At 39.3% G+C, this 26451-nt stretch overlaps 1 protein-coding gene across 1 annotated transcript in view; it reads right to left on the reverse strand.

Moving 5' to 3' along the window:
* Positions 1–160: 160 nt before the first annotated feature.
* Positions 161–26451, reverse strand: part of LOC149313379 (double-stranded RNA-specific editase 1-like) — a 32791-nt gene continuing 6500 nt past the window's right edge. The window contains exons 3-8 of the mRNA XM_089521555.1: positions 20175–20343; positions 11047–11195; positions 10243–10411; positions 7716–7897; positions 2593–2771; positions 161–1355 (exon numbers count right to left, since the gene is read on the reverse strand). Coding sequence (XP_089377681.1) covers positions 1179–1355; positions 2593–2771; positions 7716–7897; positions 10243–10411; positions 11047–11195; positions 20175–20343 — 1025 coding nt within the window. The 3' untranslated portion in view covers positions 161–1178. The remainder of the gene's footprint in view (positions 1356–2592; positions 2772–7715; positions 7898–10242; positions 10412–11046; positions 11196–20174; positions 20344–26451) is intronic.

Here is a 26451-nt window from a genome sequence, read left to right on the forward strand (position 1 = left end):
ATCACTGGTAATATTACTGTTGTACTCCATAGAGTTCCTGTGAAACACAAACCATCTATATCTAAGTTGTTTTTTGTACACTGAAGTCTAAAATGTGTTAGATTACAAATATTTTTTGTTTCCAGTTTACAATGGTAAAAAAATAACTACACAATGTGTGTAAGTGGGAAGAGACGACAGGTACTTTAGAATAAAAAGTAGCATGTTAAAAATTGGATCACAGATTAATAAATACAGTACATACATCAAAGACACAAAGTTTTCAGCAGCTGTTTTTAAAGAGCAAGGAAGCAGAGAACACTAGCTATCCAGTCTCCAGGCTTGTTTTCTATTCTGTATCCTTCCTATATTTTTAATCAATTTAAAAAATAAACATCTAAAAGAAGCACATAAATTAGCTGTCTTTTAGACTCTAAAACAGGGGTAGGCAATCTTTTTGAGCCGGGGGCCGGGTTGCTGTCACTCAGACAACTGGGGGGCCGAAGCCAAAAAATAAATAATTAAATAATTAAAAAAAAAAAAATAAATATATAAGTAAACCAGGACAAATGTAGGACAAAATTTTCAAATGGAAGACACTTTTTTAAAAAAAAATGGAGGACACGTGAAAAAATTTGCTGATTTTTAAAAAAATGTTAATATAAATGCATGTTTCTGAGGCTTCTATAGACAATTGCTCCCCAAAGGCCCTGGCGGCAATCGGCGGCAGGACTGGGCTGGGGCCGGTGCCAAGGCCTCGCTGGGCCGCATCCGGCCCGCGGGCCCCAGGTTGCCTACCCCTGCTCTAAAAGAACACAAATTCAAACCACATAGTCAAACTGTAGTGTAACATCCTATGTGATTTACATTAATCATGCACCTGGCAACAATGTATTAAAATAATTTGTAAACTCTCCAGATGAATCACTTTAAGAGAGTTGCACTGTGTTTTCCCCTGCAGACGTCAATTCTTGAGAAGGTAATCAACCTTGTTTGATTCCAAACTAATTTTTGTATCTTCATATTTCTATTAGTTTTAATACTTCTGTGAAACAACAACAGAAAAAAATTGGTCAAAAGTCCCCCCACCAAAAAAGAAGGTTTAAAAGCTGCTGTTATAGTTGTATAGGTGAAGTGCTGATGCTGGACATTGTTGTTTCCACTATAGTCCCTTGTCCAAGTGAAATGCAATCCAGAGATCAGACTGTGAGGGAAAACTGATCCTGTTCAATGGGTTTCTCCACCCAGGCTCCAAGCCCCGCCTTCAAAAATGCTTTAAACAAACATTCTTTGGCAGTTTGATATTCAGCAGCTACCTGCTTAGTTTCATGGTACATGTTTGGTTTACTGACTTGTGAACGTAGGTTGGCGGAAAGCTGGAAAAAGCAAAGAGAGGAGAAAAAGGAGAGTTTCTGTTATCCACAGCAAATTCATTATTATTCCAGTATATGATTTCTTATATTGTCCAACTATACAACCATTGCCAAGAAAAAACAAAAACAAAATGCTGTTTCATTCTTTTCCTGTGTTTTATCACCTGCCCAAAGCAATCAAAATCTCAATTTCCCATCTCCTCTCTTCCCAGTTGCATTTTTAAGATGAAACTGTAGGGCTCTGAAGCCTAAAAAAATCATACACAAAAGTAATCTGGGCTAAAAGACAACCCTCAAGGTATCTCTCAATTCAGAGCCTAGAAGGAATCAGAATCCTTTTAGAGACAGCTGTTGAGAACAGAACAATTTCAAAGGGGTTACTTGAATTATGCTTAAGCACACAAAGGTGGGTTTGGAAAGAAAGGAGTTTTCAAGTCTACCATCCCATATGCTTCCCCTGAAAGGGATACAGCATAGCTATATCCCAGGCTGAAGTATGAGAACATTTGGTCTGAAACAAGGGAACAGATTCACAGCAACAGGTTCACAGATATTGTGTAATTCACAGTTGCAACAACAGAAATTACAAGATTCAAATTACAAGAGACACTACCTAAACATTGTTTGTTGTTGTTAGTGGCCCTCAAGTCTACCTTGACACATGGCAACCCTGTATATGAGATCTCCAAGCAGCCTCTGATCCTCTACTGCTCTGCTCAGGTCTTGCAGACTCAAGCCCATGACCTACCTAATGGAGTCTAGCCATCTAGTATGCAATCTTCCTCTCTTTCTACAACTTTCTACCTTTCCTAGCATTATTGTTTTTTCTCATGAGTCATGCCTTCTCACAATGTGGCCCAAGTACGACAGATTCAGTTTGATCATCTACTCTTTCATCGTAAGAGTGAGTTGACAGTGGATGGTGGATTCTCCATCTTGGTGCATGGTGGATGCTACATCTTTGGCAGTCTTTAAACAGAGGTTGCATTGGGATCTTTCAGGCGTGTTTTAATTGTGTACTACTCCTACATGGCAGAGGCTTGGACTAGAATATTAGATAGCCCTTGTTGCTCCCTTCCTACTCTGAGTGTACAATTCTATATCTAGTCTTTCTTGGATTTCAAAGTCCTTCTGCATTCAACTCTGGAGAGAATTGCTTGCCCAGTAAAAGACAGAATCAAAGCCCCAGTGGCTATGCTTAGTACATATAGTGCTGGACCATCCACTTTTGAAAACATACCTTTGCATAAATGCGCATCCAGCGGCTATACAGGGCATGCTTACAAAGACGTGATGCACGGCCCATCTCATCTTTGCCAGTTGTAGCATTAATAACTTCAAGACCAACATCTCCTACTGTCCAGTTCACACTGAAATTAGGTGCTTTACCTGGCTGGCGCGCTTCAGCATTGCTGATACCTGAACAAACAAAAAAAGAAAGAACATTCTCAAAGAATAAGAAAACTTTTTCACTGTTTTAAAGGCTGCATCCCCAGATAAATTAGAGTGTTGCTCTTTTGGGCCACACACACCTTTTGGCAGCCCTTCAGCAAAGATCTAAAGCAAATCTAGGGCACATGCAGCCTCTAGTGCCAAATGGCCAAGGCAAGACACAGTCAGGACTTTGGATTCCTTTTTTAAGCAGTTGCCTCCTTAAATTATAGCTCATTGGAGCAACTGGAAACCTATTTTAAAGAATGAAAGTGCAAATTTCCTAATAAAGTATTCTTAATAAACGTTTCCTAAAAGGAACTGGTGGGGTTGTGGGGAAAAGAAAGTATTCATAGTGAAACTCATTGCTTCTACTGCTCCATTTACTACTTCAGTTGCAGCTTTACATGAAATCAGAGTGGTTGCATCAGCATGCTAATGATACAATTGTACTGGCAATTTATATACGTAATAATCTCAATACTGTTTATGCTGGATGTTGTGCAAATGCTGGCTTGATATCAGATAAGCTGCATAAATAATAGAAATTACTCAGATGCAGTAAGTGATAGGATCCAGCCTGTTTTGGTACATTGTGGGGGGGAATGCTCTCCTGTCATTTCTGCTGTGGAACCTGACACATTGTTGTCTCTACATTTTTTTTAGATTGTAAGCCTGAAGGCAGGGAACCGTCTGACTAAAAGATTGTATGTACAGCGCTGTGTAAATTTACAGCACTTTATAAATAAAGGTTAATAATAATAATAATAATGTTGTCTTACAGTCCTTAAAAAGTATTGTTGAAAAACTAACCCATTCCCCTTCAGTGCTCCTGTTCTGAGACAAAGATATTAAGTCATAAATATTCTACTTTCCATTCCTGAAGAATGTGTTTCTAATGTATTTCAGCATCATTGAAATATATGTGCTATGTATGTGCAGATCCACAACAGAAAAAAGAATACAAAAATACGTTAACACAAAAGTCACACATAAATAAAAACAATTTGGAAAGTGTATCTTATTATATCTTTATCACTTATTACAAATCTGATATTTGAGTGTAGTTAAATAACTAGATGAAGAAAAATGATGTTACATAGGGTAACTAATATTCTTCAAAATAAAACTATTTATATTGAACTTATGGAAAGAAGATATACACAGCAAATCAATGGAATCAAACTACAAGAAATAAGATTCCAGATAAACGTTTGAAAGAGCTGTTTGGGAGTGGAACAGACTGCATCAGAAAGTGGTCGACTTTCCTTTTCAAGCAGAGGTTGGATGAGTCTCTCTTAGGAGTGTTTTATCAGTATATTCCTTCATGCTTCACAAACTAAAAATCCCTACATACCGTAAGATGGAGATATGGGAGTTAACATGATGTCAAATTGCATTATTTCTACAGTGTAGACGAAGCCCTAGTTAAAATAAATTATACTACTCACTCATCAAAAACCCACACCTCATCTTGATACCCATGTCTAGACAGAAGTCCAAAACAGATAAATGTATGCAGGGCTATTTCATTTTTAAAGAAACGAATCTGGCACTCAAATGACCCTTAATATATATTCCATTTGTAAATTGTTTAAATTTGCATCAACTCATTCCATTTAACCATTTATTCCATCACTTGAACTGTAAGCCTTAAGTCTGTATACAATCATATTTTATTTTTAGGAAACCACTTCTTTGGCTCACATGCTTTGAGAATGTGTTAACTGCTGAGATCACTGAACCCTAAAAAGGGGGAAGATGCTGATTAGCCTTAAGGAATTGTAGCCAGATGCCTGTGAGAACCAAGGATGTCTTGATATTGCATTCCCTTTCCTTTTTAGACAGCCATGGCAAGCTTTAAAGATGTAGACAAAGATAAAGCACTAGCTTGTACAAGCTGAAGGACTTATAGTGTATTGTGTAGTTTGGGGCATGCACAGTTAAAAAAGCTGCTGTATGACTTTTTGTTTCTCTATAAAATGTAGCTGCTCTCAATAAACTGGGACCATTCCTCCTGGTAGCTTCAGGATTTATTCCAGCTCAGCACCTTGCAGGACGGGATGGTTTGGCAGGACTGAGGTTCCATTTCTTGGCAAACAGAACAACTTCTCTTTTTAACGTAAGCCTCCTGATTCAGCAAGTTGAACTCCCAAAAGGCAGCTGCAATGGTTATAGGCTAGCTAGAATAAATTAAAAATTTATTTCAGTTTTCAACCCGCCTTGAATCCAACTGTGGGAGATAGGTAGGATATAAATCCTTGAAATAAACAAAAATAAATAAAAATGTTTCAGATGTAAGCCAGATCAGTTTCACAGTCTGACTAAAATATTCTAACAGTGTGTTGAGAGGTTCTCAAAGCAGTCACCTGAACAAGGACAATGTTGTCATCAGGCTTTAAAAACAGAGTTACCTGCTGCACTTACCAAGGGCATAAACTACTGTCTATGGAAACCCACACCCCTAGAATCTTATTTCTTGTGAGACTTGGCTCAGCTTCTGTGGCAGTTTCAGTCTCTAGAAATGTGTTTGTTTAAAAGGGGCATAGAGACATCAGGAAGGGAGCCAATCCTCCCTTAGAGCTTTTATCATGCAAACCATGATGAATGATTTTTGAGGGCTGGGTATTTAAGTCATGCAGGCTAACTGCCTGCCATGCTAATTGAATCCAAAGCTGAATACAAGAGTCAGGTGACAAGAAGAAAAGGCAACCAATGGCAGCAGGGTAGTTCTCTCCATCCATTTTAGTTGATTACTGATACAGAAATTGTGAACCAGCTGTCACAATGCTAAATTATGTGGTTTTGTTTACTTATGCAAGTTTCATCTGATCAGGTCATTTCATTTCATATGTGCACACTGTTAATTGTGAATAAAAATGTACTAAAAAAACACTGAACTGCTCTTCTTCTTTTGTGGTGTAGAAATCTATCCCTATTCTTTCCATGTTTCCGCTTCTGGCAACACATTTTCTGTTCAACAAGTAATGCCCGAGAACACATCTTCATTAATTGAGGTATACATGTACATGTTAACTGTAGTTCCAAGATTCTATTGGAAACCTTTTTTTAAAATGCATATATGGTTATAGAAGTACAAAAAAAAGATGTAACTTCAACAGTATACAACTCAGAGAATCATAAGGAAGACAGAAAAATAAATTTGAAACTGATGTATTTCATGAAATCTTTAATATTTAAAGTTCTAATAATTGTTAAAGACATATGAATCTATGTATTGACAGGTAGTGTTTGTATAATTGTAATTGTTTTTTTCTTTGAAGTTTTTAAAAAATGTATACTCTGTAGGTACTGAGGCTGACAATCTAAAAGGTAAGTCTGGTATATATTTATATGGCCTTTCTACCCATTATGCTTTTTGTCTGGTAAACACTGGCTCACCCAGGCTGCTGTTGCCACCAACACTGTAATAATAATAATAATAACAACAACAATGATGATGATGATGATGATTAAAACCACATTCACAAAATGTTTAAATTAAAATGTTATTAAACAATCCAAAAATAAGGCTGGTTACAAAGAAAAATAATAAAATCATCAAAGCACAATAAAAATAACAAACAAAACCCCTAGCGTAGCTCATCCCACCTATAGATACCCATACCTTTTGGGCACCAAGGGTACAAACAATTGGGAGACATTATTTTTCAACAGGAAAGAAGCAGAAGAAGAATCCCCTATTATGCTAGTCTTTCTTTTCAACTGGAGCCTTGGTGTTATTTTTAGAAAGACTCTTAAAAAGAATCAGAAAATTACACATAATGTCTAATGCTGCCCACAGTTATCAAACAAATCTAAACTTTGAATTCTAATATTGAAGTTTCACTTTAAAATGTACTAAGATTACTAGCTATAGGCAAGGGCAGTACATTTGGCCGTCCTTATAGGCAGGCTTGCCTTCCGCTGCTTTGGGCTCATGCGGAAGGCAAGCCCAGGCAGAAATAATGGGACACGTACTCGCTCTGCACGCCCTATGCGCTGCCACAAACATGAGCCCCATTATTTCCTATGGAGCTTGAGCATATGCTCTTTTCCCCATATGTGGGGGGCGGGGGGGGGGGCGGAACGGATCCCTGTGTATGGGGAGGGTAGACTGTATTAAGGAATCTTATGCCTAGGAATTTCAACAGGCCTAAAACTTGCCTGACATGGCCCTGGACTATGGCCTATGTGAACATCATCATTTACCATATATACTTGACTATAAGTTGACCTCGTGTATAAGTCGTAGTCAGTTTTGGGGGGCAAAATGATACATTTTTATATGACCCATGGATAAATCAAGGATCAGACTTAAGGAGGCAGTCCAGCTGAGGAGAGGCTGTGGGGCAATTAATCGCCCTTTGCAGCGTGTGCCCAGCTGGGCTTTCCCCTGGAGAGGAAGCCTGGCTGGGGACAGGCTGTGGGGCGATCGGCCTCCCTTTCCAGTGTGCCCCCAGCTGGGCCTTCCCCCATGAAGGGCGCCTGGGGCGATCGGTCTCCCTTTCCAGTGTGCCCCCAGCTGGGCTTTCCCCCACGGAGGGAGCCTGGCTGAGGGCGAAATACCTTATTGACCCATGTATAAGTTGACCCAGGTTTTTGGGTCAGTTTTTTTTACCTAAATTTCTTAAATTATTTATTTGCCAGCCTCAGGCACACTGTATCCCCATTCAGGACTTGCTATGCTGAGCACATATTTACTTGACCACAAGAAGACCAGTGTAGTATGCAATCCTGCCTTATAACTGTCCATAATCGAGTGGAGGGTTCTGCTTATATTTAAGAGAATGTGGCTATAGGACATTCCTATTCAGATGTCATAGCTGAATGTAACAAAGCCTGAATGCTGCTAAAGTCAACCTATCAATCTGCAGTACTTTGAAAATACGTCAGCAAAAAAAATTCAATTTTTTTTCACACCATACTTACCACTGAGTAAAGGTCTGTTAAGTATGTAGAGATGTGGTAGGTCCTCTATCTCTGCTATCCGCTGATACACTGCTCTGGATAGGTGATCTCCATGGTATAAGCTCCCCAAGATGATGCTAGAGAAATAAATTGGCTCCACAAAGAGGCTAAGCAATGCTCCTTGAATACCAAGCACATTCCATCTAAAGTGAAACAAATGACCATTTGAATTAGATACATAATTTTTGCCAGCAGACAAGACAAACAGATGAATTTATATAAGACAGAGAGAACAGAACTTGTTTCTATGATGGACTCTTTTGGCTCCACCTGCTCATTCGTTATAGTATGTTTAAAGCAGGAGTGAGAAGGTTGCTTTCGCGCCACACTCCTAAGCCCACTACCAAACTTCAACAGCCAGCAGCAAAATGCTCCCTGCTCATTTTTTTGCAGGAAAGTAATCTGACTTCAAAACAAGGTGCATGCCACTGCTACACTGCACAATGAGTGCAGTGACCTGGAGAGAACATATGACACCCAATTTTGATTTAAAAGAGGTCTCTGTCATTTCAGTTTTTCCTGCAGTTCAAACTGTGCCAAACAATTTAGGCCAAAAGATTGTGTTTCCCTGCTCTTACACTGCTTTACCTAAGGACTTGCAAACATAGCCAGTTTACATGCCTACCATCAGAAAACAAAGAATTCCTCCACGGCTCTTATTATTTTTTGCATGCATTTCGAAGTGAAATTTATCTAGGTATACTGCATGTGTTGAGATCTATTGATGTATACTCCTACTGGATAGGCAGGTACAGGTTGAAGAAATTTTAGGAGACAGCGCCATGGACAAATACGTTGCACATATGCCCTTCTCCAAGTTGTTTTTGTACAACTCTGAACTCTCCAGCTGTGTGTACTTCAATATGGTTATGAAAGATTTATAACCCTGTCTCTGGCTTCAGCACAGCACATGCAACAAAGGCAACTGAACATTCGCATTCCTTTTCCCAAGACTGAAAGAGGGATCAAAGCTGGAAACATACACACACACCGTTACAAAGTGCATCTGCCACTGTAACCAAATTTTGAAAGTGCAGTAGCAAAAAGAAGGGGGAGAAAAATACATTTTAAAAAACCTCTAAGGGGTATACGTACTATTCGGAATGCCACAAAACCATGTCAAGGATTGATATGTTTATGGTAAGTAACACCCTATTACCTAAAATACAAGAAATGGATATTCTACCAAGAATTAGATCAGACCATAATCCCATAGTATTAAAAATAATGAACAGAAAAAAAGAATTTCAATGGAGACTAAATGAGGAATTGTTAAAAGAGGAAGATAAGGTGAATAAAATTAAGGAAGAATTGAAGTATTTTTTTAAAGAGAATGACGATGGGATAATGAAAATGAACATTGTATGGGATACATGTATGGCAGTAGTAAGGGGACTGTTTATGAAAATGGGAATAAGAAAAGAAAAAAATGGCAGAGGAAAAAAATAATAATATACTGAAGGAAATAAAGAGAAGGAAGAAAGGTTAAGAAAGGAACCAGCGAATAAAAAAATCAAATTAGAAATCAAATTACTACAAAAAGAATTAGATTTGGAAACAACTAAAGAAATAGAGAGAAAATTAAGAGCTGGGAGACAAAACTTTTTTGAATGTGCTAACAAATCAGGTAAACGGTTAGCTCAAAAATTAAAGAGAGAAAGAGAAAGGAAAATAATAACTGAAATTAAATACAAAGGGAAAATATATAATAATCAACAGGACCTAAAAAGAATATTTGGTGAATATTATGGGAATCTTTATAAAGAAAAAACAGAAAAAGAAAAACATCACGAGGAAGTAAAGAAATACTTACAAAAATTGGAATTGGAGAAAATATCAAAGATACAGAAGGAAGTATTGAATGGACCAATAACACCATTGGAAATATCCGAAAGTATAAGAAGAATGAAAAATGGAAAAACTCTGGGTTTGGATGGCTTACCAGCCTCATATTATAAAAAAATATATGTCATTTTTAAAGCTAGAAAGGACTGTACATGCAGCTAGCTTTTTACATCTTAGAGAAAGAAGCAGCTTCTGAATGTCTCCATTCCATTCACACCCAAGAACGGCTCTATAAACCCTCCTGAATTTATACAGCAGCTTGGGGATTACTAATAGTTTAAGATTTGCTGAAACAGATGGTATACAGTGGTGGACAATGTGTTTTGCATGCAAGTCTCACATTTCCTGCTAAAAAGTTATTATGAACACTAGCACTAAAACTGGGTATTTGGTTTAGTTTGGTTTTTTAAATTGAATTTTCCTAATTAGCATATGTATAACTGAAAAATATTACACTCGCTGCCACCTGCATTACAAAAAGGAAATAATATGTTCAAATGAACCAATGCACTATGCCATTCAACTTACCAGGGGTAAACCATTCAACAGAAACCAGTACAAACAGAATTAATTGAGAATCTCAATCATCTAGGATCCAGCAGTGTGCAAAAGCTGTCAGTTCAGCAGAAGAGAAACAGCTTACCGGGCTATCTTATCACTGCATGACATAGTAAGCAATCTCTCTCCCTGCAGTACTCCATCCCAAGTCTGGATAGTAGCTGTAGATCTGACAGGGATTGTTCCTTCCCCAGATTCAATTTTCGTCCGTAGCTGCCCCCTTGCTTTTCGATTGGGATGTCTGTCTCCCTGATCTAAGTGACAGAAGTGGCCAACATTACTGATCATAAAATGGAAGATGAGTACTAATGGCAATGGTGGTGACTATGCTTTCTATGAAAGTTTATTACTGTTTTCTGCTACTCACAGGAGATAGGCACACAAGAGCGGCAGAAATAACAGAGAGGTGAGAGGAATTAGGAGAGCAGTCGTGTGCATTAAGAAACTTCACAAACATCTCATCCATACAAATTCACATCTGAGACTTGTTTGCTAATTCTTCCTTTACACATTCTATAATTCCTCTCTGAGAAAAACTCTAACTTGTTTAAAAGAAAATTGCACTTTAAATTTGTCCAAAGAGGCCTATAAGCAAAGATAGAGCTACAAGAAATCACTGTCATGCAGGAATGAATACACCAGCACAAGTTGCCATGTACATAGTGTACATGGCTACAGATTATGATCTACATATGCATAACACATTCATTCCTACACAATTTTTATCACCCATTAAAGGACTATAAGTGATACCTATCTTTCTATAAAGTCCGGCTCTCATTTAAGGTTTGTTTAAAAAAAGGAAAAGCAGATTTGTAAAAACTACTGAAGTGATCACTATCATTTTTATATCTCAGACATCTTCACTGGTAAGGAAAATGGGTCCTACCCTCTTGGGCTGCTTCGTGTGGTGAAAAAATCCGAGCATCGCCACAAGGAGAGGTGCTGATATAGAGATGAAACTGTACATTTTCCTTCAATTTAAAGCCACCTTGTTCTGACTTGATAAAAATAAGTTTTTGTTGATCTTCCTTATTACTGGAACAAAGAGAGAAATATTATTTGACAGGGAGCTTTTTTAAAAAGAAAAAAATATATAAAGCAAGAACCAATAATTAGCACAACAGGATTTAAGATGCTGAGACCAAGTGTTATCTGCTTTATTGTTGTGAGCCTATTAAAAGTCCTAATTAATTTAGAGACCTAATGATCACCTTCCCTTCCACATAGTTGGACGTTTGTGCAGATATTTTTTTCTGAAGTAATTCTAAATACTGTACAGCACTTAGCAACCATCCTCAACGAAGAAGAAAAGGACAAAAAAAACAAAAAGCAAGAATTAAGTACACAAGATAGTGAAAGGCTTGATGAATAATAATAATGATAATAATAATAATAATACTGTTTATTTATAGCCCGCTTTTCCAAAGGAGATCAAAGCGAATGAACACAGAAAATAGAGTAAGACATCAACTGGATGACATTTTCATTTTCAACAGAAGGACGTTTTAATATTGGACTAAGGTACCATCTCATTATGATCTTCACAGGCTCAACAACAACAAGAGTGCATAATCTAAATGACAGCCTACAAATAACATTTTCAGATTTATTAAAATATACAAAATGAAGATACCTATTTAAGAAATTGAAACACATGAGTATTCAAACTATCTTAAATTTTTCATTTTTAATGAACTACGTATGTTGTGATACCACTATTAACTGATGGAAGCTTTCAATTTCCATGAATATTCTTTTTTTTTCTTTTTTCTTGGATTAAATATCAAGGTGATTGGGTTATGGTCAGATAATATTTCTGCATAGAGATTTTGATATACACATGTCAATCCTTGATCAGGATTTAAATCTTTCTGAGTAGAATGTATAGTTGACCCGTGTAGTGATATCCATATATCTAACAAATTAAGGTTTTCCAATAAATCAAATGCTACCACAGGAAGTTTCCCTCCACCCCCCCTCCCCCCTTTTTAGTTGATTTACCTATATCTGGGTCCCAGACACCATTCCAGTCCCTTACCTTATTTTAACCCTTATCTTTAATAATAATAATAATAATATGATTTATTTATATTCCGCCTTTTCCTTGCAGAATCATGGCGGATTGCAAAGCAAAGGGAGCAAAATACAAAGTACACCACACCAATTACATCACAGCAAACATAATGCAATAAATTATATAAGAAGTCAATACATAGAAAAGTACAAAGTACAAAAAATCCAAAATACATGACATAGCATAATAATCAAACATAATATAGCATAATAATCTAAACAACAATCCCCAACTCTCTCCTAACAACAATCTATTAACAATTACATGTCTAAAATAGTTATTCTCTAGGCTGGTGCAGCCAGGTGTCAGGTGCATTGGATCTGGCATAAAATATTCTGCTGCTCTCCTCCACATCCTTCTCTGGGGCAATGTAGCCAGGTGGTCTGGGGAGGGGGCCCAGGAGCCGGCATTTTAAAGGTGCCACTCTCCGAGGGCGTCTCCCAATTAGCTGCCTCAGGTCCACTGGGCTTCAGGTGGTCTTTTTTTTAAAAATGTAAACATTTTTGTTGTTTTTGGAAGTCACATTGGGTCCTGCCCTTCACCGTTCTCTCTCACACACAGCTGGAGCCAGGAGGTCTTTCTCCACTGAGGCTGCCTTGGCGTTGTTTTGGTAAGGAAGAGTAGGCTTTATACCTTCACCACTCTCTTTCTTCTTCTTCAGACGTCTGTACTTTCTGGACCTCTGGACTTTCTTTTTCTACACCCATTTTATCAGGTTTATTTTTTTCTTTCTGATCTTGTTTTCATCCTTGTAATCTTACTTTCCCTTTCCCTTTCTCTGACTCCATCTTTCTTTTCTTTTCTTTTTTGTGATCCTTGTTCATCTTTATGGTTAATTAGAAAATCTTTTTTATCTTCTCTGTGTTTATCAAATAGCTCTTTTTCCTTATTGTGAAAGAGATTCTTTCTGCCTTTTCCCATTTGTATTAAAAAAATTTTGTCTTAAATGTTCTGTCAAGATTAGATAGTTTTTTTTTCTTTTCTTCAGTATTTCAGTTGGAATTGCCTTAAAATTTTTACCTCATGTCCTTCAATTTCTAACTTTTTGTTGTAATTTGTTTCTAAAATATGGGGACTTTCCAATTTTTTATCTGGAAGTAATTTTAATCAATGATCAATTATCAATAAAAAGCCAAATCAGCCTAATCAAAAACTCTTGCACAGTTCCTCTGGATGGTTCAACAGAAGAACACAAAGATTTTCCCATAATGCTTACCATACTGTGTATTACCGAAGCAATGTTTCTTGATAAGTCAGAATTTATTTTGCAACGTATTATCATCTTAAAAGTAGTTCATACTATCTTTCTTTAACATTTAGATAAGACAGTTAAAAACAATAGAAAGGCTATAATTACAAGAGGCAACATCTTCTAAGCAAGATAGGATCTGTCTTCAGATTACTATGAAGGGTACTTTTCCCAAATATGGGAATCTATGATCTTACAAAGCAACGGGGGTAACATGCTTCAGACAGTTTCCTGAGGGACAGTCCTATTATGTTTAATGTAGCAAAAACAGCAAAGATTCTTGTGGTACCTTAAGAAGTAACGGGGGAATCCAGTGCTGCTGTTCCATTCATGGAACGGTCTGTGGTTCAGCAGATGCCTCTGCTAAGGTAAAAGAAAGGGAAGCTATTTTCTTTCAACAGCCCTTTCCTTCTAAGGCCCCCTACTCCGCAACGCCTTCTAAAGTAAAGTATTCCAAAAAGTCCTTCAATTCCCTGGAATAGATTTTCAGGGGATGAAGGCAGCAGCAAATTTAATGAATGGGCGAGAAAGACAATGGGACACACACACAGAGGCTATATTAGTACTGATGATTACCACCCTGATACACCTCTTGATTTGTATAGCAACACACAGCCTTGTTCTGTTTTCTCCCAGTAAGGAATCCAGTACCTCAATGCTAGCTGGTTTAAGTGCATATTCCTGTCCACTGCATACCTATGGCATGTTCCCCTGCAAAGACATGGGGAAAGGCTTCCAGGAAAGACATCCCAATGGGCTACTTTGCCTGTAAGTAATGACATGAGGATTTTGCATGTCCCCTACCAATCAGAATTGACCAGTGTGGTGGAGTGGTTTGAGCACAGGACTATGATTCTGGACTCCTGGCTCAGCCATGGAAACTCATTGAGTCACTTTGGACAAATTACACTTTCTCAGCCTCAAAGCATGGCAATGGCAAACCCCATCTGAAGAAACTTGCCAAGAAAACTCCATGATAGGGTCATCATAAGTCAGAAACAATCTGAAGGCACACAACAACTGCCACCACCAATCAGGAAGATCCATATTTTTACTAGTAATGCAAAACATCTATGGTAGATGCCCAGAGCCAACCAGCTCTATTTTTTTAAAGTAACCTTACAATCGTCTTAGTCTTCAGAAAGCAAATAAACATTTTCTTAACCATTCATATTGTATCTTTTCTCCATGTTTTTCATGACCTTTAATAATATTTATTTAGAATATTTATACCCTGCCCTTCAGCCAAAAAGTTTTGATGGCCTTACAAATAGCTAATTTGCCAGACCCCATCCTTCAGGATTACAACTGAAATAAGACAGAACACACGAGAAAAAGGGATAGCAGTAGGGAATGGGGGTTAAGCTGTTCTCCTGTTGGCTGCATGATCCCAAAATGGATACGAGAGCTGGATAGTTAAGAAGGAAAATAGGAAGTAAATCAAGTCATTTGAGATATGTATTTTAGTTGTTTTATGTATAAGTATCTATGTTTTATGAAGATTTTAATTAAAAAAAAGCGAGATGTAGTGCTGGAGAAGAGTGCTGAGGATACCATGGGCAGTCAAAAAGACAAACAAATGGGTCCCAGAACAGATCAAGCCAGAAATCTCCCTGGAAGTCAAGATGACTAAACTGAGATTGTCATATTTTGGCCACATATGAGAAGGCATGATTTATTGGGGGGAAAAAATAATGCTGGGAAAGGTGGAGGGAAGTAGAAAGAGAGGAAGGCCACATGCTAGATGGATGGACTCTATTAAAGAGGCCACGGGTATGAGCTTAGAGGAACTAAGGAGAAAAGTGGAGGACAGGGAGTTTCGAAGATGTCTCATCCACAGGGTCACCATGGGTCAGGGAGGGACGTCAACAGCTTCTGGCATACAGGCACAAAGGAACTGTGCCTGTCTGCTCTTCTCTCCCTCAGAGGCCAGAGCAATGGCAGTTAGAAAACGGAAGGAGGGAGAGGCTCTCTCTAACAGCTGGGGCTCAAGCATTAACGTATTATGGATTTGGTCAATTTCTTGGGTATGAAAGTGAAGTACAGTGGACCCTTGTTATACGCTGGGGTTTAGTTCCAAGATCCCTCGTGTATAACAAAATCCGTGTATGCTCAAGTCCCATTAAATGTAATGGCATAGCAAAATGGTGTCCCTTATAAAAAATGGAAAATCAAGGTAACTTTATACTTTTTTGGAACATTTTCAAACCGTGTATGCTTGAATCCGTGTATAAAAAATCCGTGTATAAGAAGGGCCGACTGTATAAAACAATGTGTTAAAACTCCAAGAAGTATATCCAATCTTCAAAGATGTGGCACTTGGACACCCATGGACAATTTATGTGGAAGTAAAGAATTCTTTGTTAACCTAACCATCTAACTGACAGTTGGCTACCAACATCACCCTATATGATTATTTTATCACAGTTTAGGACAGATCATTTGATGATTTCCAAATTTCCCCTTCCTTTCCCTGCTGAAACTTCTTCAGTCCTCACTCTCGAAGGTGAAGGGGATGCCCTGGAAAGTGCATATATGTGTTGGAGTATATACCAGACAGCAACACAGACAGCACATGCTGGGGACGATGTGCTGTCTGTGTAGGTGTCTCGCAACTCAGAAAACAAAGGTGTGCTACGCACCTCTGCACATGTGGAGGGGGGGAGAGATACAGGAATGCATGAAGAAAACATGTGTGAGAGATATAAACAGTTTTAATGGACTTTTTTAGAGCTGTATGTGTGGGAGACACTGTCCTAACCTTCTGGTTTGCACTCATGACGTTGAGACTAAGTTGCCTAAGTTGTTCTTTCGATTAATGGGTTGCTGCTGAAGTAGACAACTGTGATTTCAAAGGACTGCTGTTTGTATTTTGTGAGCTCAAATTAGTTATTTTGTGCTATAATATGGGGGGGGGGGGGGGGGGTGTGTGGATGCCAAGCAGGGCTGGCCCCCTCCTGTGGCAGATATGGAAAGGAAGAGGGAGCATCAGGGTAGAGTTAGAATTGGGGGAGGGGGGAGGAAAGCCCGGGATGGACAGTGGGACAAAGACAGGGGAGGGGAAACCTGTAGTAGAAGCAGATGCAGGTGACCTTTCTTCCATCCAACCTTAGGAGATGTCACACAGAATGGCTGATACAAAGATCCCTGGTCAGATATGCCTGGGGCCTGCAGTCATGCTTGAGCTTTAGCTGGTCTTGAAAAGCATTGGGCCCCATGTCCCCTCTATGTTACTGTGACTATCCATTGTACTCACATGTAAGATATTGGTTATGAATGTATATGACTTGTGACTGTGTTTTGTAGTGAAGTTGTGGCCAACTTCTAACTACAGTGTGTGCCCTCTTGTCTTGGTGCAAATGAGATGCATGTGTGCATACACACACACACAGAGCCTTCTGCTTTGAACTTTCCATGCTGACTTTGCCATTAACATACAAGATTCAGTTTGTGTCTGCACCTAGTCCAAGTCTGTGGCTCTGCCCTGAACCTCTTGCTCCACAATAAATGGGCACCAGTTACAAGTGAATGGGAATGACAGAGAAAACTGGACAAAATCACTTTTCCTTCTCTAATATTAGTACACACATCTGCTTTCTCAAAAACCATTTACAAGTGGAATGGGAGACTGGATTTCACTTGAGCAAATGTATGATGGCCTAAGGTTTTATAGACTAAAGTTCACTATATGCTTAAGAAAGGCTAGATCACAGCTTTGGTACAGCTTCTGGTCTTTTAAGATGTGTGTGTAATTTAAACGGCATACCTCCAAAGAGGCCCGAAGCAGCTTTATTTTGGCCTGTCTGTTTGAGCCCTAAGTCAAACAGGAAGAAAAAAATTGCAAAAATATGATGCCTTGCCACCTACTCAGATAACTATTACTGTATATAGTCAACTATAAGTCGAAAAATGTATGTCCAAAAATTAACCCTAAAATCCTGGGTTGACTTATATACCAGTCAATACAGTAGCATAGTTTAGAAAGGTCCTGAAAGAAGCACCACCCTATGTACCTTGGCAGTGATTTCTGAAAGAGCTGCATAGGCAGGAGTGTGTGTGTGTCTGTGTGTGAAAGAGTTGATTCCCTTCTCAATCCGATGTTAAAACTTCTCTCCCCCTCCTCCTCCCCCTCCCCCTCCTCCTCCTCTGGCTCTCTCTGCCCACCTAACACCCCATTTCCCTCCACTTCCCAATCCAACGTTAAACCCTTCTCTTCCCACCAAAAAAAATCCTATTTAACTCTACTTCCTTCCCTTCAGAATCTGATGTTAAACTCTTCTCTCACCACCAGACAAATACCCCATTTAACTCCACTTCCTTTCCTTTTCAATCCGATGTTAACATCTTCTTCTCCAGTACCAAGGAAGGGGTGTTAGATGGTCAGGAGAGGTCCGGAGAAGGAGGGAGGGACATGGTGTTTCCCCCTTTACATCCTTTGTTACATGCCCCTATGATTTACCCTTGACTTATCCACAGGTCTTATCAAAATCCATGATTTTGACCCTAAAACCTTCAGTTGACTTATACATGAGGCCGACTTATACATGGGTATATATGGTAGTTGGGAGTTTCTTAAGTTAATTTTTTTGAACTATGGTTGGTTGAATTTGGGGATGCGGAATCCATGGAAACAGAGGGATGACTATATATGCAGTTTAGTATGGGCCATAAAAGCACTGATATGTTTTTACTTCTTCAGTATATGCTTTGCTTTTAATTATGAATACATATGTATTGCTCACATTCCATTTCCTTTCTTTTAACAGCCCCCAAAGAAGGCCAGAAAATATTTCTAGGCCAAAACACATTTGGCTAACTGGAAGAATAAAACCATTTTATACATCCTGTGAGTCACTTTCTTGCACACATTTTCACTGGTTGTTTCCAGTTCCTTCTACTTTTGAGCATCATAAAGGGTATTACGGATGTAAATATTTTTACCTTTGAGATTTTAGAAAGTCTCAGCTAGAGTGCTATCCCTTTCCAGTTTGTATAAGACTATTATTTTTGCTATCTCCATTACAGGTAATCAGTCCCTTTGACTTCAGTAAAAATTTCAGTAAAAGTGTACATGTTTAAAGGCTATTTCTGGGATATACAGGGGAGTCACTTGAAAGTAAACAGTTGGGGAAATTCAGGTAAGCTTGCAGGTTTACATTAGAGGCAAGAAATCTCAGGATCTGGGGTTCATCACCCAAGGATCCTACTCCAGTCCTTTGCGGTTCTCCAAATGGCCACACACCATTACCCTTGACATCATCATTTGGTTATTTCCCAGTTTCTGTATGGGTTTTTCCCTATTCTAAAAGTTTGAAAGACTTAGGGGGGATACAGTTGGGCAGAAAGGGGTGGCGAGACACCAACCCTTTCTCCTGCGGAATGTTGCTGTGGCAACCACATGTCGCGACAATGATGCGCCCGGAAAAAGGAGCCGCAAAACACTGCTCCTTTCTCTGCCACTGCTGAAGTGCCATTAGCACCCTGGAGCGGCGCGGTGACGTCCCTTGTGCACCGTGCCATTTGGATGCGGCGCACGAGGCACATCATCAGCATGCACGGTGTGTGAACATCCGCGCACCAAAATGGCACCTGAACAAAATGGTAGGGCTCAGAAACATGCGGACGCTTCGCTCTCCCAAGCCCTAAAATCGGCCCCAGGGCGGTGCATAGCACCAGTCTGTACTGGGCCTCAGTTACTAGAGCTTTATATTAAAATATGCTGGTATTTTTGGTCCTGCCTTTTTGCCTTTGGATGCCACCCCCAGAATGCATCTGAAACAAAATATGACCCTTTGATGAAGGCATTCTCTGCCCCCCACATAGATTTCAGGTCACTATCTATAAATTTGAAGCAAAGGTGCGGGACGAACCATCCAAAAAGGACGGTCTCCTGGCGCCTAGCTTTGGTCTGCGGGGAAGCTGCAGCTTCCAGACCGCGGGACTTCCCTGCAGACCAAAAAGAACCCGCAAAAAGCGGGTTCTTCTTGTGGCGCAATTATGACGCCACAGTGCGCCAGTGGCGCACTTGCGACATCATAATGGCACCATGATGTGCGGACGTTAGGCGTCCGTCACGTAATGATGACAGCGCCCATCAGTACAGGGCATCGCCATTTTGACACCCTCATCACGTGCAAGGATCTTCACTAGAAGATCTGCCCCTCGCATGTGATGAGGGTGTCTTATCGTGCCCGTCTGGACCAGGCCAAAGTTTGGGAAGTTACCTTTTTGACTACCAGTCCCATTCTCGGAGTTAAAGTCTCTCAAAAAAGTAATGTTTCCAAAGTTCAATAAAATACATACAGTTCAATATAAAACAAATTGTATCCTTCCAATAGTCCATCCAACTTTAGGTAAACATGTGTATCCTATACTATGAATCCTAGGAAAGTAACAGTACAAGATTGTACTAATACATGTGAATCTAGTGGCAGCATTTGTACAATACAAATGCTAAGCCAAAGGTAAGAAGAAGTACTGATGTAGTTACTTTTTTTTCTTCTACCACTGCAGGTGTCAAAGTGTCAGCACAAGGGAATTATTTTGGCAGCAACTCACCTTACGATTTACTGCATCAGCACAGCACATTATTCAATCAAGTCAATAATTGCCATTCTAAGCACAATGTGGTCAATAGGACATGATTCTGTGCTGAAAACCTTGATCTGAGACAACTGGCCTTTAAACGTACCTCAAGAGCAGTTCAAGTTGTGTGTAGAGAAATTTAAGTAGGCATCTCCGAGCTATAATTTCTGCATGGCAGTCATTCAGTGCAAGACCGCAATCACTCATATATTCTCCGTTGATACATTTTGTTCCTGTAGAAACACTTATAACCTGAGCATCTTTCACATCAGTACCTAGAAAATAAATTTCAGGACAAAAAGCAAATAAATACCATTTTTTCAGAGGCCTCATTTCCTAAAATACAATTGTATGAGATGATTTGCTTGAAAACATGGCTTAGAAGATTTTGCCTAAGAAAATATTGACCCAGATGAACTTCAGTTTTACCCTTGTCAGACATAGAACTTGGAGAAATTACTTTTTACTACACAACTTCCAGAATCCACGCAGGCTGGGAAATTCTGGACGTTTAATTCAAACTAATATTGCTAAATTCTGGCCATCTATGCTTTGAATGAAAGAGAAACATTGAGTCTTGCCAGGACACATTCATTTGTTTCAGTAGATGAAAAATGCCACCCTTGGATATTTGGCCTCTCACAGTCACTTCTTAACTGAGGTTTGGACTACATCACATATGAACTGAAACTATAGTTTTAATAGTTCACAGTATTGGAATTTGAAAAGTAATACAAATTGTGTAAGCAGATCTTATTAAGACTGTCATCTTTTTTATATAACTCTTCCATGTATTGTTTTCATCACCTTTTTATTTCATCTTAGTTGCATATTGTGTTCCCCTGGTAGACACAGAGCATCCCTACCCTCAGGGTTCTGGTTCTATTTCTGTCCTTTATGGTTTGAAGAGTTTCATCTATCTGAACTACATCCATGGGTATTAAAAGAACTGACAGAAATAATCTCAGAACCACTGTCAATAATCTTTCGAGAATTCCTGGAAAATAGGAGATGTCACAGCAGACTGGCAGCAAATGTTGTACCCATCTTCAAAAAAGGGAAAAAAGAGGGCCCAAATAATTATTGCCTGGTCAGACTGAGACCAATACCAGGAAAGATCTAGAGCAGATCATTAAATGGACAGTCTAGAAGCACTTAGAAATGAATTCTGTGATTACTAAAAGTCAGCATGGGATTCTCAAAAGCAAGTCATGTCAGACTAATCTTATCTCTTTTTTTTATAGAGTCACAAACTTGGTAGATGAAGGGAATACAGTGGATGTAGTGTATCTTGATTTCAGTAAGACCTTTGATAAGGTCTCCCATGACATCCTTCCAAAAAAGCTACTAAGATGTGGGCTAGACAATGTGACCATTAAATGGATTTGTAATTGGCTGACTTATTAAACCCAAAGGGTGCTCACCAATGGCTCCTCTTCATTCTGGAGAGAAATGATTAGGTCCTAGGCCCAATGCTATTCAAAATCTTTATCAATGGACTTGGATGATGGGATAGAAAGGATGTTAATCAAATTTGTAGATGACACTAAATTAGGAGCCAGTTTAGTGCAGTGGTTTGAGTGTTGGACTATGACTCTGGAAAACAGAGTTTGAATCCCCATTCAGCCATGGAAACCCACTGAATGACCTTGGGCAGGTCACACTCCCTTGGCCTCAGAGGCTGGCAAAGGTAACCCCCCCCCCCCCCGAAGAAATCTGCAAAGAAAACTTCACAATAGGGTCATCATAAGTCAGATACGATTTGAAGGCACACAACAACAGCAAACAAATACCCCAGAGGACAGGGTCAAAATTCAAAATGGCCTTAAAAGATTAGAAAGTTGGGCCAAAACTAACAAATAAAATGAACAGGGAGAAATGTAGGATACTACATGTGGGCAGAATGCACTGATATAGGATGGGTTACACCTGGCTTGACAGCAGTACATGTAAAAGGGATCTAGGAGTATCGGTGGACCACAGGCTAAACAGGAGTCTGTAATGTGATGCAGCAGCTTAGAAAGCCAATGCAATTCTAGGCTGCATCAATAGGAGTATGGTGTCTAAACTGAGGGAAGCAATAGTACCACTCTATTCTGCTTTGGTCAGACCTCACCTGGAATAAGAGGATGCTTACAAGCTACAACACATCCAGAAGAGGGCAACCAAAATGGTTAAATGTCTGGAAATAATGCCCTATGAGGAGCAACTTAGGATGCTCCATGTCCAAGTCTCTGGAGTTGCAGAAAAAAAGCTTACTCCATCCTCAATATGACATTCTTTAAAATATTTAAACAGGGACATCATATCACCCCTTAACTTCTCTTCTCCAGGCTAAACATGCCCAGCATCCTACGTTGCTCGCATGGTTTCCAGACCTTTCACAATTTTGGACACCCTCTTCTGGATGTGCTGTAGCTTGTAAGCATCCTCTTCGAACTGTGGTGTTTTAACCTATATTGTAAACTATCTTGAGTCCCATGTTTGTGAGGAAAGTGGGATACATAAAATAAATAAAAATAAGAGTTGTTCATCATATGTAGAGATTTCACTGTTTTAAATCAAAGAAAACTACATACAAAAGGGAAATATGCATATATCTTTACAGTTTTATTTTGTATACCCATAAGAGACAATACACCACATCAGATAGAGGAAAGCTAGAACAGAAAGCAGCAGAACATAGATAGAGGAAAGCATAGAACAGAAGGCAGCAAAACAGAGATAGAGGAAAGCATAGAACAGAAGGCAGCAAAACAGAGATAGAGGAAAGCATAGAACAGAAAGCAGCAGAACACAGATAGAGGAAAGCATAGGACAGAACAGAGCAAAACAAAGATAAAGGAAAGGATATAAGAGAAGGCAGCAGAACACAGATAGAGGAAAGCAGCAGAACACAGATAAAGGAAAGCATAGAACAGAAGGCAGCAGAACATAGATAGAGGAAAGGATAGAATAGAAGGCAGCAGAACATAGATAGAGGAAAGCATAGAACAGAAAGGAGCAGAACACAGATAGAGGAAAGCATAGAACAGAAGGCAGCAAAACACAGATAGAGGAAAGCATAGAACAGAAAGCAGCAGAACATAGATAAAGGAAAGGATAGAACAGAAGGCAGCAGAACACAGATAGAGGAAAGCAGCAGAACACAGATAAAGGAAAGCATAGAACAGAAGGCAGCAGAACATAGATAGAGGCAAGCAGCAGAAAACAGATAGAGGAAAGGATAGAACAGAAAGCAGCAGAACATAGATAGAGGAAAGCATAGAACTGAAAGCAGCAGAACACAGATAGAGGAAAGGATAGAACAGAAAGCAGCAGAACATAGATAGAGGAAAACATAGAACAGAAAGCAGCAGAACATAGATAGAGGAAAGAATAGAACAGAAGGCAGCAGAACATAGATAGAGGAAAGGATAGAATAGAAGGCAGCAGAACATAGATAGAGGAAAGCATAGAACAGAAAGGAGCAGAACACAGATAGAGGAAAGGATAGAACAGAAGGCAGCAAAACACAGATAGAGGAAAGCATAGAACAGAAAGCAGCAGAACATACATAAAGGAAAGGATAGAAAAGAAGGCAGCAGAACACAGATAGAGGAAAGCAGCAGAACACAGATAAAGGAAAGCATAGAACAGAAGGCAGCAGAACACAGATAGAGGAAAGCATAGAACAGAAGGCAGCAGAACATAGATAGAGGAAAGCATAGAACAGAAAGCAGCAGAACATAGATAGAGGAAAGGATAGAATAGAAGGCAGCAGAACATAGATAGAGGAAAGCATAGAACAGAAGGCAGCAGAACATAGATAGAGGCAAGCAGCAGAAAACAGATAGAGGAAAGGACAGAACAGAAAGCAGCAGAACACAGATAGAGGAAAGAATAGAACAGAAAGCAGCAGAACATAGATAGAGGAAAGCATAGAACAGAAAGCAGCAGAACATAGATAGAGGAAAGAATAGAACAGAAGGCAGCAGAACATAGATAGAGGAAAGAATAGAACAGAAGGCAGCAGAACATAGATAGAGGAAAGAATAGAACAGAAGGCAGCAGAACATAGATAGAGGAAAGAATAGAACAGAAGGCAGCAGAACAGAGATAGAGGAAAGCATAGAACAGAAGGCAGCAAAACAGAGATAGAGGAAAGCATAGAACAGAAGGCAGCAGAACATAGATAGAGGAATGCATAGAACAGAAAGCAGCAGAACATAGATAAAGGAAAGTTTAGAACAGAAGGCAGCAGAACACAGATAGAGGAAAGCAGCAGAACATAGATAGAGGAAAGCATAGAACAGAAGGCAGCACAACACAGATAGAGGAAATCCTCAGAACACAGATAAAGGAAAGCATAGAACAGAAAGCAGCAGAACACAGATAGAGGAAAGCATAGAACAGAAGGCAGCAGAACAGAGATAGAGGAAAGTATAGAACAGAAGGCAGCAGAACATAGATAGAGGAAAGCATAGAACAGAAAGCAGCAGAACACAGATAGAGGAAAGTCTAGAACAGAAAGCAGCAGAACACAGATAGAGGAAAGCATAGAACAGAAGGCAGCAGAACATAGATAGAGGAAAGCATAGAACAGAAGGCAGCAGAACATAGATAGAGGAATGCATAGAACAGAAGGCAGCAGAACTTAGATAGAGGAAAGCATAGAACAGAAAGCAGCAGAACAGAGATAGAGGAAAGCATAGAACAGAAGGCAGCAGAACATAGATAGAGGAAAGCATAGAACAGAAGGCAGCACAACACAGATAGAGGAAAGCCTCAGAACACAGATAAAGGAAAGCATAGAACAGAAAGCAGCAGAACACAGATAGAGGAAAGCATAGAACAGAAGGCAGCAGAACAGAGATAGAGGAAAGGATAGAATGGAAGGCAGCAGAACATACATAGAGGAAAGGATAGAACAGAAGGCAGCAGAACATAGATAGAGGAAAGGATAGAACAGAAAGCAGCAGAACACAGATAGAGGAAAGCATAGAACAGAAAGCAGCAGAACAGAGATAGAGGAAAGCATAGAACAGAAGGCAGCAGAACAGAGATAGAGGAAAGCATAGAACAGAAGGCAGCAGAACACAGATAGAGGAAAGCATAGAACAAAGGCAGCAGAACATAGATAAAGGTAAGAAGAAGTACTGATGTAGTTACTTTTTTTTCTTCTACCACTGCAGGTGTCAAAGTGTCAGCACAAGGGAATTATTTTGGCAGCAACTCACCTTACGATTTACTGCATCAGCACAGCACATTATTCAATCAAGTCAATAATTGCCATTCTAAGCACAATGTGGTCAATAGGACATGAGTGTGTCAAAAGATATGAAAATCATTGGGACCTAGAATGTCGTTCAGCTTGGAAGTATAATCTGCACTGTAGATTCTGAAAAAAATAGAGGTGTTATTTTCATTTTGTATTGCTGCAATTTTATTGTTTCTCCCCTCCCCTCACTTTGTAGAAGCAGAATCCTCATTTTAGGGCAGGATCAGAGAGAATCCTTTCCTCCCAAACTTGCTTTTACAGCAAAAGCTAATTTGTCTTGAGAATTCAATTGAACTGGCAGGGAGAGGGAGTATTAATCTGGCTTTAGAGGGGAAAGCATTCCATTGATACTGTGACGGCAGCCTTGTATTCACTGCAGAAGCTGGTACAGTCTGTCAAGTGCACTTGAGCATCAGTCTTCTAAAAGTGCCCCCCTGCTGCCATGTACAAAGTTATACAGCAGGCTACCTTCAGTTGGATTTTGTAGACTGCCTTTCACACAACATGTCCTCAAAGTGCTTTACAAAATACAAACGTCAACAAAAAATGTACAAAAACAAATACACCTTCAAGTACAAGATAAGAGTTTCACAAGCAGATAGAAACAGCTTCTTACACTGGGCATTAGAAGAGACTTAGACATCTGTTGCTTTATATCCTTGAAGGGGGAGAACATTTGGATAGGGAGCCGCACTGGTTTCCTATATGTAGAGACTGAAAGGTGACCATTACTGATCATTGCCTAGGAGCAATTCTATGGCATGTGTAACCTCTGAACACATTAGCTCCTTAAAATCACATATATGTTGTATGTTCATGTGTTCTACCTTACAGAGGAATCCCCTGTGCTTGAACGGCTGTCCAGTGCAAGTCCAGTTTGGAGACAAAGAAGCCCATAAAAAGGAGATCAACAGGAGCCTTGAAGTTGTCCATCCACACCTGGAGCGCCTGGAAACCAGTAGAAAAAGCAAGAAAGCAGACTAACTTTTACAAAGCCTCCTCACTGTGGTAAGGTGGCTTGTATTCCTATTTTAAATCTTAAAAGGTGTTATTTTAATAATTAAATGACAATGATGTTAATGGGCTAAGTAACAGTACTTCACATTATTTTATTTAACAGCTT

Source organism: Sceloporus occidentalis, unplaced genomic scaffold (genome assembly GCF_023333645.1).
Source record: "Sceloporus occidentalis isolate IW3139 unplaced genomic scaffold, rSceOcc1.0.p SCAF_4, whole genome shotgun sequence".
NCBI classification, from domain to species: domain Eukaryota; kingdom Metazoa; phylum Chordata; class Lepidosauria; order Squamata; family Phrynosomatidae; genus Sceloporus; species Sceloporus occidentalis.